This window comes from Oryx dammah, unplaced genomic scaffold (assembly GCF_014754425.2).
Source record: "Oryx dammah isolate SB20612 unplaced genomic scaffold, SCBI_Odam_1.1 HiC_scaffold_23, whole genome shotgun sequence".
NCBI classification, from domain to species: Eukaryota; Metazoa; Chordata; class Mammalia; order Artiodactyla; family Bovidae; genus Oryx; species Oryx dammah.
Window position 1 is genome coordinate 79,329,233 of NW_024070207.1, and position 13,732 is coordinate 79,342,964.

Consider the following 13,732-nt stretch of genomic DNA (forward strand, 5'->3'; position numbering starts at 1 on the left):
TCACAGTGGGCTGGGTGGAACAGGCTCAGACCAGGAGTGGTCAACTGTTTGCCTACCCACCACAGAAGTACCTGTGCTGTACTGGTACACCTCCACAGGCCGGTTGTACATCTCTGCCATGGCCTGCATCTCAATGTGGTTGCCATGGCAGTTGTTTTTCCGCTTCCGGTTGATGTAGGTGGTAAAGTCCTCTGTGACATAGTTGGAGAAGTAGTCAGCATTCTTCATCTGCAGAAAAGATCAGAGGATCAATGTCTATGTGGAGAAGAGATCCTCCATTCTGCCCTCACCCCAAGGTCTCTGCAAGGTCTCACCAGATAATCCATGCAGTGCTTTCGAACAACCTCATGCATGTCCTGGTCTCCATATACCTGGTCAGCTGTGGGGACAGAAGGAGAGGCTGGAGTCAGAGCTGCCACCAAAGAGGAGTTCTGAATCAGAACATCTTTGTGGGTGAAGGGCTGGGGGTCAGGGAAACTCCCTTACCTACCCTAAGGAATGGAGAGTTCTTGGCTTTGTGGGCTGGAATATGGTCACGAAAAAAGAGGCAGGCAAGGATAGTCTTTAAGAACAAGAGTACAGGTAAGAGGGACAGAACCACAGGCATCTTGTGTAGATAAGCTGCCTTAAGCACCATCAATTCCACATATACCACTCTTCGCTCTTCACATGAGGACACTGAGGCTCAGGGAGTTTGTGATTTGACCAAGGTCACCCAGAAGTCAGTCCATGACAGATTCAACTTTAGAATTCAGTTTCCTGCCTCTCAGGAGTCATTATGGCCTTTATAAGGTGAAAAAAGAGAAAAAGGGAAGGGAAAACAACTGGGCTCTAAGCCCAGTTCTGTTCAGTTCAGTTCAGTCGCTCAGTTGTGTCCAACTCTTTGCCACTCCATGAATCACAGCACGCCAGGCCTCCCTGTCCGTCACCAACTCCCAGAGTTCACTCAGACTCAGGTCCATCGAGTCGGTGATGCCATCCAGCCATCTCATCCTCTGTCGTCCCCTTCTCCTCCTGCCCCCAATCCCTCCCAGCATCAGAGTCTTTTCCAATGAGTAAACTCTTCACCTGAGGTGGCCAAATACTGGCGTTTCAGCTTTAGCATCAGTCCTTCCAAAGAACACCCAGGAATGATCTCCTTTAGAATGGACTGGTTGGATCTCCTTGCAGTCCAAAGGACTCTCAAGTCTTCTCCAACACCACAGTTCAAAAGCATCAATTCTTCGGCACTCAGCTTTCTTCAGTCCAACTCTCACATCCATACATGACCACTGGAAAAAACATAGCCTTGACTAGACAGACCTTTGTTGGCAAAGTAATGTCTCTGCTTTTTAATATGCTATCTAGGTTGGTCATAACTTTCCTCTCAAGGAGTAAGCGTCTTTTAATTTCATGGCTGCAGTCACCATCTGCAGTGATTTTGGAGCTCCCAAAAAATAAAGTCTGATACTGTTTCCCCATCTATTTCCCATGAAGTGATGGGACAAGATGCCATGATCTTCGTTTTCTGAATGTTGAGCTTTAACCCAACATTTTCACTCTCCTCTCTCACTTTCATCAAGAGGCTTTTTAGCTCCTCTTCACTTTCTGCCATAAGGGTGCTGTCATCTGCATATCTGAGGTTATGGATATTTCTCCCGGCAATCTTGATTCCAGCTTGTGCTTCTTCCAGCCCAGGGTTTCTCATGATGTACTCTGCATTTAAGTTAAATAAGCAGGGTGACAATATACAGCCTTGACGTACTCCTTCTCCTATTTGGAGCCAGTCTGTTGTTCCATGTCCAGTTCTAACTGTTGCTTCCTGACCTGCATACAGGTAGGTATGCAAGAGGCAGGTCAGGTGGTCTGGTATTCCCATCTCTTTCAGAATTTTCCACAGTTTATTGTGATCCACACAATCAAAGGCTTTGGCATAGTTAATAAAGCAGGAATAGATGTTTTTCTGGAACTCTTGCTTTTTCCGTGATCCAGCAGATGTTAGCAATTTGATCTCTGTTCCTCTGCCTTTTATAAAACCAGCTTGAACATCAGGAAGTGCACGGTTCATGTAGTACTGAAGCCTGGCTTGGAGAATTTTGAGCATTACTTTACTAGCGTATGAGATGAGTGCAATTGTGCAGTAGTTTGAGTATTCTTTGGCATTGCCTGTCTTTGGGATTGGAATGAAAAGAGACCTTTTCCAGTCCTGTGGCTACTGCTGAGTTTTCCAAATTTGCTGGCATATTGAGTGCAGCAGTTTCACAGCATCATCTTTCAGGATTTGAAACAGCTCAACTGGAATTTCATCATCTCCACTAGCTTTGTTCATAGTAATGCTTTCTAAGGCCCACTTGACTTCACATTCCAGGATGTCTGGCTCTAGGTGAGTGATCACACCATCATGATTACCTGGGTCATGAAGATCATTTTTGTACAGTTCTTCTGTGTATTCTTGCCACCTCTTCTTAATATCTTCTGCTTCTGTTAGGTCCATACCATTTCTGTCCTTTATCGAGCCCATCTTTGCATGAAATGTTCCCTTGGTATCTTTAATTTTCTTGAAGAGATCTCTAGTCTTTCCCATTCTGTTGTTTTCCTCTATCTTTGCATTGATTGCTGAAGAAGGCTTTCTTATCTCTTCTTGCTAGTCTTTGGAACTCTGCATTCAGATGCTTATATTTTTCCTTTTCTCCTTTGCTTTTCGCTTCTCTTCTTTTCACAGCTCTTTGTAAGGCCTCCCCAGACAGCCATTTTGCTTTTTTGCATTTCTTTTCCATGGTGATGGTCTTGATCCCTGTCTCCTGTACAATGTCACGAACCTCTGTCCATAGTACATCAGGCACTCTATCAGATCTAGTCCCCTAAATCTATTCTTTAGGTCATACCTGAATGGTCTAGCAGTTTTCCCTACTTTCTTCAATTTAAGTCTGAATTTGGTAATAAGGAGTTCATGATCTGAGCCACAGTCAGCTCCTGGTCTTGTTTTTGTTGACTGTATAGAGCTTCTCCATCTTTGGCTGCAAAGAATATAATCAATCTGATTTTGGTGTTGACCATCTGGTGATGTCCATGTGTAGAGTCTTCCCTTGTGTTGTTGGAAGAGGGTGTTTGCTATGACCAGTGTCTTCTCTTGGTACTAGTAAACAAAATGACCCAAGTGTTCTGAGCTTCATATCCCTTAAGTGTAAAATGGGATCAAGCTGGGTAACTTCCTGGCAAGCCTATTGTGGAATTAATGAGATAATAGGTGTGAAGTGACTAGCCTTAGTCTTGGGACAGAGCAGTCACTCAGAGACCCTGTCCCATAGTGGGGCCTGAATGTGGGGTACTATGAAGGTGATAGAAGTGAGTAAAATTCTGACCCTATGTGCAAGAAGCATGTGGTCTATAAGAGAGAGAAGACACATATGCACCTAACTTAATTAAGGTCCAGGCATCACAGGGCTTTGGTCACAATAACAACCAGGCTCCCTCTGCCTCAACTGAGGATGTTCACACATGCTGTTTCCTCTTTTCAGGATGTTCTTTCCATCTTATTTGGCTGCCTACTTGTCAAATACCCATGCACTCTTAAAACAGTTTCCCACTCCTCCAAGGCACCCCATTACCAGATTTATCAAAGATGCATACAGAGTTTGCCTGATCACATTGGGCTCCCACTGAGGGCAGAAGGCAGTTCATATGCAAGTTCACCCCCAGGCTCAGAGCCTGGTGCGGTCCAAGAAATGCAAGTTTGCTGAGTGGATTGGGGAGGCTAGGGGAGTCAGGGAGCCTTCTCCATGAGAAATTAAAGTGGGCTTGAAGATGAAGCATGCCTGATGTCCACTGGCTAAAACGAAGAGGGAATGTCCCTTTGTCTCCTCAGAGGACTGTTGCTCTGATGGGATATCCCTGCGACACTGGGGCAGGGGCAGGTCCCACAGCGAACACCGCAGAGCTCTTCTATGACACAGTCTACCTCTGCAAAGAATCGCCAGAACACCCTCCCCCCTTCCCTCTCCATGAAGGGTTCTGTGAGATAAAGAGAAAAAGGCAGCTCTGAGATAGAAAACGGGGCCCATGCCTGTCTCATGTCCTCCTGGAGGTGCAGAGACCAGAGGGTGATGGGGAGTTGGGAAGGGGTAGCCCCTTTACCGATGTAAACAAGGATGTGGGTTCTGTGGCCACACTCTCCCTCACCCTCCTCCCCCTCTGCAGCACTTCCAGCAAGTCACATGCCCTGTGCACAGGCTAGGGGGCCCCTGCCACTGCCTTTCTTAGAAGCCAGGACCACAAACCTACTGTGGCTGCCGGAGCTGCTTGAGGAGCTATTTCCGTAGAATAAACCTGGGGTGCTGAAGAGGCAGTGCTGTTGGCAGCTGCAGTAAACAGGAACTGAGATGGGAGTGAAGGGGTTAAATAGGGGTTGGTCTGCCACGCTCAGGAAGGTGGCTGAGATGTTCCCAGGCAAGCATCAGCAGGCATTTCCAGTCCTGGAAGGTGGATCTACCCAACCGAGATGCCAGATATAAGAAGTCAGGGGAAAGGGGAGACTATGGGCCCGGGAAGAGAGTTGGGAGAGAACCTTCCCAAGAAGTTCCCATTTCCCTGCCATTGACTCCCTGCTTGACAAAAAGGCTCTTCTGACCCGTGTGGCACTGGACAAGGCCTTAACCTCTCTGGGCTGCAATGTCCTCAACTATAAAGTGGGGAAAATAACTCCTTTTCCTCTCATGGGATGTTGTCAACACTACAGGGGATGGTCTGCCAAATACCTAAGGCATACTAGATATTCAAGAGATGGGGTTCCGTTTGTCATAAGGAGAACGATGACTCCTTCAGATAGCCAGTCACCCACAAGTCAGCTAGAATTTCACCAGAATCACTTAAGTCCTTCCTCATTTCTGCTGCACTTCATCAGCCAGAGGAAAGTCCCAAACTCAAAAGTGTAGGTTATCTCTCCTCATGCAGGCAGAACTGGTTCTCTACCTTTGCTGAATCCAGAGGTCCACTAGCCTACCTTGTGCCCATAGTTCAAATCTTTAGCAACCAAATTAACATCAAATCAGTAACACAGGCCTCACAAAATAGGGTCCTTAAGTGTGGGCAAGGGATGACCTTCTCAACTTACCTATAAAATGTAAAATACCACCTTCTCTCTTCAATTCTAAGATGCACCAATAGGTGATCCAGAACATGTATTTAATCACAGCTTTTGGGAGAGGGTGGTTATAAGACATACCCTAATTTGGGAATCATCAATGTGGAAGAAAATGTGCATCTCTGAACCAAGGAAAGAGAGCAACAATACCTTGCCGATGAAAGAGAGAAGGACCTTCTCGATGACATAAAAACACCCAGTGCAGGACTAAGAACACAGGAAATCCTCACTGTGGAGATGCTTGTCTGAATTTGCCAGCCCCACCTCTGTCCTCCAGAAAGCCCTCCTCCCTAAAGATTGGCACATGGAACTAGGGACTGAGCTGGACTTCCCTGTGGGGGCCAAGATGGAGGAAAAGAGCCCAATGGTCCTGCAGAGGTAGGGGAATTCAGAGCACTTGTTTTGATAGAAACTGAAACTCCTCCTCTTGCTGACACTGCACTTGTGGGCAATGTGCACCTGCTCTCCCCTCCCAGAGTCCAGTTGGAAGGGGGTCCCCCACTCCCTCACCTCTGTCCCCAACCCAAAGAGGGCTCAGAAATCTTCAGTACATTACTACAATTGGTTCCACCAAGGCCTTTTCACATCCCAGCTCATTCCATCCTTAGTCTAAAAAACCCTACTTTACACAGGAGGGATACTAAGGTACAGAAATGTGGCACAGCTGGCCCAAGGCCACACATTGGGGAGGTTGAAAGAGAGGCCAGGCTTTCAAGGAATAACTGGTAACTTTGAGCACTGATGCCGAGGAGACATTACCACCACCAATCTGGCTGTCACCTTAGCCACCTGACTCCCTAGGTCAGGCTTGTCTGCCTCAGTTTCCCCACCAACACAAGCAGGAATCAGCTGGAACCTAGGAAAGGCCTGCAAGTAGTCAGAGATTACAGATATATTAGGACCTGTACCCCTCACTAAGGCCACAGAGGTCAGCATGAACATTCCCTCCCCACACCCTATTATGTCCTTTCTCTGAACATACAGAGACACAGCACAGAAATGCACATGTGCATGCACACAGTCAGTAAAAGATGTTCCTTGAAGCCAAATACCCACGCAACAACTACCACTACAGGGAACTGTCACATTCAAAAAGTAGATGCCCTTGCCACCCTCAGTTGGGGAGCCAGCAAAACTCAGCCCTCTCAATAGCCTGGTCTCTCAGATGCCTGCTCCTTTACTCAAGAATTCCCACTGCAAAGATGGAAAAACTAAAGAAGGCAGGGCAGAGAGGTCAACAGAAGCCGGTGTACATGGTGGTCCATGGGATTCTTCTCCTTCTGGCCTGCTTCAACCTCAAACACGAATGTCTGATACTGGCTGTGTGACCTAGATAATAAGGCCCTGACCTCCTCTTGAGGCCTGTTTCCCATTCATAAAATGACAAATTGATCTAAGATCCATTCCTCCAATGCTGATAGTCCATGTTCCAAGACCAAAAGGCCTTGAGCAGTGGACCTTGCTGTTTCTGGGCCCTATCACTGAAATATGCACAGCCCCAGCTGCATCCCCACAACTCATGCAGACACCCACACACACGGCCACCACTCTGCCCACAGAAGCCAAGGCCAGGGCCAGAGGTTTTTGCTGAGTCAAAGCTGTATGCAGAGAGGGAGGGAAGAGAGATGCAGACTCACGTTTCCAGGAGAAGGTTATCTGAGCACAGCAGGGGCAGGGTGGACCACAGGATACCTCTGGGACCCAGGCTCCCACTTTCACTCCACCCCAGCCTATGTTGATGCCCACGAGTCTCCAATAGGTGGTGGGCGAAAGAACTGTGCACAAGCATGGGATACTGGTTCACACTGGGGACACCCAGATCTCAGAGGCAAAACACACCTGCCTCAGGATTCCTAAGAGTAGAGGGCCACAGGCTCTTCGCTGCAAGAAGCAAGGCCCTAGAGATCAGGGAATACAGCCACAGTCACCCAGGCAGTTGACTCCTAAGAAGCTAGGGCTTTCCTAGGATAATAGAAAGAATGTGTCCTTTGGACACATCTGGGTTCCCATGCCAGTTCTGCCACGCTTACTCTGGGCACATCACTTCCCCTTCCTGAGCCTCAATGGGAAGCTCTTCTCACCTGGTTTCATGGGATAAGGATCCCAATTTTGCAGGTGAACCTGAAGTACCACGTGGAACGCCCAGCAATCAGTCAGGGTCAAGGAGCAAGAGTGGTCTCTTTGTCTCTCCTCATTCCAACTCCAACCCTCAGTTATGTGGTCCTTCTACTATTCAATGTGTGACAGGAAGTAAGAAATTGTCACCCTTCTCACCAGAGCCTAGAGCAACTACCACCTGCCCCTGTCCCAGTGAGGCTGAAAGCAGAGGGGTAGCAGAAAGCGTGAGGATAAAGTCCCCTTTGGGGTTACATGTCCTGTGCACTGTGCCCCAGGGAAACCTCCACATGAGGCCTAGAGACCCAGGGGTCATGTACTTCTCAGGGAGAGGCCATGGGGCTTCTGAGGTTTTACAAAGAAAAGCCAAGTGCAGCCCAGTCAGAGGAAATGTGTAGCCATAGTGCTGATAGGGAAAGGCCTTCAATCTGTCATGGTCAGCTCTTCCTGTAAACTTAGGCCCCTTACTGGAAGGTCTCAATGAGGGGGAAGGGTCAGAATGTGTTTGGGAAGAACAGCCAGATGAACACACAATTAAATTTTGTTTCTTACATGGGTTACTGCCAAGCCTGGTCTTAACTAGGCCAAGGCCCACCTCAAATAACACCCAAGACACAGATGCCCAGCTGCATTCTCTGACCCTCACTCCACCAGCAGCCTTGCCTACGCCACATTCAGACAAAGGTCTCAGCACAGGCCTAACATCTAATGGGTCCCCACCTATTCTTTCTTTGCATTCCTTTGGTCCAAGATGCCCCCAAACCTATTTCTTTCTCTAGGAAACATCCCTGGGAGAACATGGACCTGAGCCACAGGGATAAGGGAGTTGGAATTTTCCCAGACCACCAAAGTCCACTGCCTGAACCTCTTCTGCTTGGTAGAACAGGGAGACAACCATTCACCCCACCAAACTTTTTATCACCCACTCAAACATTTGTGACTCTGAGGCACCACTAAGAACTGCAGAATCAACACCATTTCAAATATGGGAAAACGGAAGTTATGAGTCAGGGGGAGTACTGAAATAAAGGGCTTCCGACTCTCAGGTCAAGGCTCTTATCAGAGGGGATGTTTCCTTGGGAGACAGCAGAGCTCCAAAGGGAGTGAATCACACTCCCAGCTTGTCCCTTGGACACTAGCATAGAACTTCCAAATTGCTTGTTGAGTCACCGATCAGAGCTAGAGACGCTTCAAAGATCTAGCTCAGATTGAACAGCAGATGGCATTAAGGAATTATTGATTTTGTTATGTATGTAATGGTATTTTTGTTGTGTTAAAAAAGAAAGAGTCCTTATTTGTCAGAGAAAAATACAGAAATATTTACAAATGAGATGATCCATGTTGGGATTCTGTTTTAAAAATATTCTTGTTTCAGGAGAGTGAAAGAATGGGTGGGGTAGTGATGAAATAAAGTTGGCAATATGTTAACAATTATTCTGAAGATGAGTGATGGGTACATAAAGGGTTCACTATTCTACTTTTGTGTAAGTTAAAAAAAAAGTTCTGTGATCCCAAGGTGACAGCTGTGTGCTGCAGTTAAGAGCACAGGCCTCACACTAAACTAAGCCAGACTCTGCCTCATGACTGTACTATGTACTCTCTGAACCTAGGTAAGTCACTCTCTATTTCTGAGCTGCTTTTCTCATCTGACAACTGGAAGCAAAGGTTCTTCACTTATCTAGCTTGGAGGAGAATTAAAAAGTTTTCCTCTAGCACCTGACAGAGCAGTTTGTCCCTGCTGCTGCTGCTGCTGCTAAGTCACTTCAGTCGTGTCTGACTCTGTGCGACCCCACAGACAGCAGCCCACCAGGCTCCTCTGTCCCTGGGATTCTCCAGGTAAGAATACTGGAATGGTTTGCCATTTCCTTCTCCAATCTGTCCCTAAATAATTTTATTTTCTCCATCTTTATTACTACTGTTATTATTACTTTCACACCACCATACTGCCTCATGACCGAAGGCTAGAGGCCAACTACTAACTTAGGCTGAGGCCAGGAGTCCCTAAAAGACCAGCTAACTCTGCCCTCAACCCTGTCACACAAGTCACTCCTGACAAGTGCAACATAGTTCAGGGGCAGCCCTAGGCCCTTGAAGGCTAAGGCAAAGACTCACCTACAGCCCGGAAGAGACAGGCACCATCCTCCTTCATCTGCTTGATGATGAAGCCCTTCTTGTCTCGCAAGGCCTTTTCAAACCAGTGCTCCTGCTGGAGGGAAGAGGTAGGGATCATCAACAGGAAAGACCCATACCCTCACCACCAAGGCCCTGTCCTTGAGCTCTTGAGGGACCCAGATGATTGGCTGAGAGGACAACAGACAAGGTCCAGTTGTCTGCCCTGCCAGACCACTCCATGCATGTGGAGCAGGAGACCCTTCTAGCGAATCAGTCTCTGTGTAAGCAGAAGGCTTGCTCCCAGAGGGGCCTCAGCTGCCCTGAGAGCAGAAGCCTCATCTGTATTCTAACCCCTGCTGACCATCCTGGGAATCCCATTGTTGGGCCTATCCCCTAGGCAGCCAGATGTCCAGAACCAGCAAGTGCCTAGGGGGAGAACCTGACTTGACCTAGAGGAGATTCACCTGGGGACCTTCTAGTCACTTAGGGTAGGGGAGATATTGAGGAGGGAGTCGACTGGCAAGAGCCTAGATCCAGAGCCCCACATACAGCCAAAGAATTCCAAGATATACTGTATAAAGCAAAATATATGCTAAGTACAATCTCACTTGTGACATTTAACATATATATATATGTATGTATACAAACACACATGCACATAAAGTTGGGAACACTTAACACAACAAAATATTATCCCAAAGTGCTGGTATTACAGGTGATTCTACTTCACCATCTCATTTATAAGAAGTATATAATATGTTATCCAAAATTCTAAAAGCTTTTAAAACCAAGTCTTTATCTAACTCATTTAGCATCACAATCTGACCTGAGCTGACAAGAACCTATCTATTTCACTTAAAAGCAAATATTCAAACATTTCCATGCAGAAACATCCAAGTGTTTGACTTTGAGGTGCTGCTATAGACCCCATGGAAAGTGTTACATAATACACAGTTTATATCCAAGTGACTTTCTTAAAATTCTGAAATATTTCTAAGTTCCAAAGTACAGCTCACCCTAAAGGTGTGGGTTAAGTGAACCTGTACAAATGTGTATTTGCAAACGTTTTAATGAATAGGTGGAACATATAGAATGTTTAGGGCAGTGAAACTATGCTACGTACTTTAATGGTGGTTACATGTCATTATACAATTATCCAAACCCATAGAAAATGTACAACACTAAGAGCAAACTCTAAGGCAAACTATGGACTTTGGGTGATTATGACGTGTCCATGTAGGTCCAATGACTATAACAAATGTACCACTTAGTGGGGGACACTGATACTGGAGGAAATTCTGCATGTGTGGGGTCAGGAGGTATATGGGAACTCCCTGCACCTTCTGCTCAGTTTTGCTATGAACCTATAATTGCTCAAAAAAATAAAGTCTATTAAAAAATGTCCACGTGTCACTTAAAAACATTTTCCATCTCAACACTAAACAAAGCAGAAGCAACAGACCTTTCTTAGCCTCCTCACGCCATCTGCTGGTCACCAGAAGAAGTCAGCCTGAGCCCGCATCAGGCCCAGGGGCCAGAAATCTCAAGGCTGCTCCTTGGGCACATCATCCAGCCCAGGGATTTATAGGATCTGGGCTACTGCTGATCAGACAGAGGGGATCACCTCTCTGCAGGCCATTTTTAACTATCTCAGATGAGATAAATTCCTGGCAAAGTAGGAAGCTCTAGAGGATAAAACCTCCGGGTCCAAGCCCAGCTCTGTCACTCATTTGCTGCATGAGTTTAAGTAATCTACCTGAACTCTCCAAACCTCAGTTTCCTGTCAAATGAGGGATACCTGAGCTGCCTGACAGAGCTGTCAAGTGGCTTAGAGAAGTTTCAGAACTGAAAAGGCTTTCTAAACAACATACCATGCACTGGTGAGGTGGTCAGAAACAGAAGGGACAAGACCAGCACACACACAGGTGACGTACAGCTGAGAGGCCCTCAGAAAGTCCTAGGTGAGTGGCTAGACAGGAAATGAAGCACGGGGGACAAGAGAATATCCTATAGCGCCACCATTAGGGCCCACACCCCAGGAAGGTGTGGCTGGCTTTCCAGAGATGACAAAGGCACCTGGAAGCTCTTAATGGGCTTCCACAGGCAGCACAAACTCTTGTTTATGTACAACATTCCAGCAGTCCAGGTGTCCCTCCTTCCCCAGAGGCTGTCACACTGGACTAGCCTGCTCCAGCCAGTTCCCCTATCCCTGCGCTGCAGGTCAGCCATCTTCCAATACCATGGCACCTGCAGAGAAGCTGCAACTAGGACTACAATCCCAGACTGGACAGGAGACGTTCTAAAGACGCAGTGCACATAGCAACTTCCTGACTTCAAATATGCGGGGGGGGGGGGGGGGAGATCGACAGGGGAAAAGGGGGTCAAAGAGCACGAGAGGTGCTCCTACCTATTCATCCAACAAAGGTTTACCAGGCAGCTACTAAGTCAGACCCTGGGCTGGCAACGAGGACAGAAAAATGAATCAGATTTGGTCTCAACTGTGATAAATCCATAAACTACTAGGGGGTGGGGAAATAGGCAATGTCCACACACAAGTGTGAGCAGGGCTTTAAAAGAGGTGAACACAGGGTCACTGTGAAACAGAACAAGGGACCTGGGTCAGTCATTAAGGCTGGCATCTGAAGAGGAGGTGCCACCTGAGTAAAGAAGTAAAATATCAAGACCTCCAGAAATGCTTAGTAATCACTTCTGTCATTCCAGGGATGCCAGAGACCCAACAATAAGTCCAGTAGAGCTAAAGTCCTGGAGAGGACTAGGCAAGTAAGCAGGGGAGAGCCAGGAAAAAAAAGATGAATTCCTATTAGCCAATGCCTACCATGCCAGGTGCCAGATGCAAAAGTTAATCTCATTTAACTGTCCTCACCACAGCTCAGGTGGCAGGAAGCATTATCTTCATTTTATAAAGGCAGAAAGGAACTGGGATTCGGGCATCAGCAAAGCCTAGTGCAAAGGCAACAAGAGAAGCTTCATGAATCACAGCATGGAAACACACCTGGCAGCCCATTTGGGAAAATCTTGATTTGTCCTTAAAAGCGGAGAAGGCCTGCGTGTTCCCCTCGCACAAGCAAGGCTTTGGTCCTGGGGCAGCCAGACTGGCATCTGGGCCTGGATATGGAGGCCAGACAACTAGTCACCCACTGCCTTTGGCACCAGCAGCCTTTGGAGCAGGCTCTGGCTGAAACCCCTTCTCTCCCGCTGTGGGGAGAAAACAGGGAGGTCATGGTCCTGGGCTTCAAAGAGAGCTTAGAATCCCAAGAGATCCAAACAGTCTTTTCCTTTCCCCAACTAGACAGGAGCCTCCAAAGAAGGTGCCAAACTTGGATGCTGTTTAGGAAAATGGCCCAGGAAGGAAGGGTTGGTGGGAGTAAGAGGTGGGAGCAGGCCCAGCCATAAGCTACATCAATGCCCTGGCCTAAGAAAGTCAAGTCCAGACCCTGGGATTTCACTGGTGGTCCAGTGGTTAAAACTCCACAGGCAGCATGGGTTCAATCCCTTGTCAGGGAACTAAGATCCTTCATGAGGCATGGCATGGCCAAAATAATAATAAATTTAAATTAAAAAGTCCAGACCCTGAATCTTGCAAGCCCACTGCTGAACCTGAGGGTGACTCCCTCCACATCTCTGAGACTCCAAAATGGGGCTCAGTAAAGCTCTCTGACACGACGGCATCTGAGGTACAAAACTGCAACCTACTACTTCAAAGGTTCAAGAGAAGTTGAAGCAGCCTGTGGGACCCAACTGACGTAGGTTCCAATCCAACTCCAACAGTTATTAGTCAGTGATTAACTGCTCTGAGCCACAGTTTTCCAATCTGTAAAATGGGCTAACAAGCCTCCCAAAATAACAGGGATACTGGGCAGACTCAAATATTACAAGACTGTTCAGTACTTCCCTAGTGGCTCAGAGGGTTAAGCGTCTGTCTACAATGCGGGAAACCCGGGTTCGATCCCTGGGTCAGGAAGATCCCCTGGAGAAGGAAATGGCAATCCACTCCAGTACTATTGCCTGGAAAATCCCATGGACAGAGGAGCCTGGTAGGCTACAGTCCATGGGGTCGCAAAGAGTCGGACACGACTGAGTGACTTCACTTCACTTCAGTATGACAGCACTTAATGAGTTCCCTTCCTTGCCCTGAAGGGAAACAAGAACATCCCTGAATAACGACCACCCAAAAATATCAGGCCCTAATCCCTGGAACCTGTAAATATTACAAGGAAAAAAGGTCTTTGCAAATGTGGTTAAGGATCTTGTGATGGGAGATTATCTTGGAGTAGGGTAGGACCTAAATGCAATGCAATTTCAAGTATCCTTACGACAGCAGAGGAGGATCTGACACAGCCAGGAGAGACCACCCATACACAGAGA

General features: G+C 47.2%; 1 protein-coding gene across 4 annotated transcripts in view; it reads right to left on the bottom strand.

Moving 5' to 3' along the window:
* The window catches only part of OTUD5 (OTU deubiquitinase 5), a 28,463-nt gene that overhangs the window by 7,693 nt on the left and 7,038 nt on the right, over nt 1-13,732 (bottom strand). For 3 of the 4 annotated variants that reach the window (XM_040265932.1, XM_040265933.1, XM_040265931.1), the window contains 3 exons: nt 9,347-9,440; nt 315-379; nt 72-228 (listed from right to left, as the gene is read on the bottom strand). In XM_040265932.1, the coding sequence (XP_040121866.1) occupies nt 72-228; nt 315-379; nt 9,347-9,440 (316 nt within the window). The remainder of the gene's footprint in view (nt 1-71; nt 229-314; nt 380-9,346; nt 9,441-13,732) is intronic. The other variant, XM_040265934.1, reaches the window with a different exon arrangement.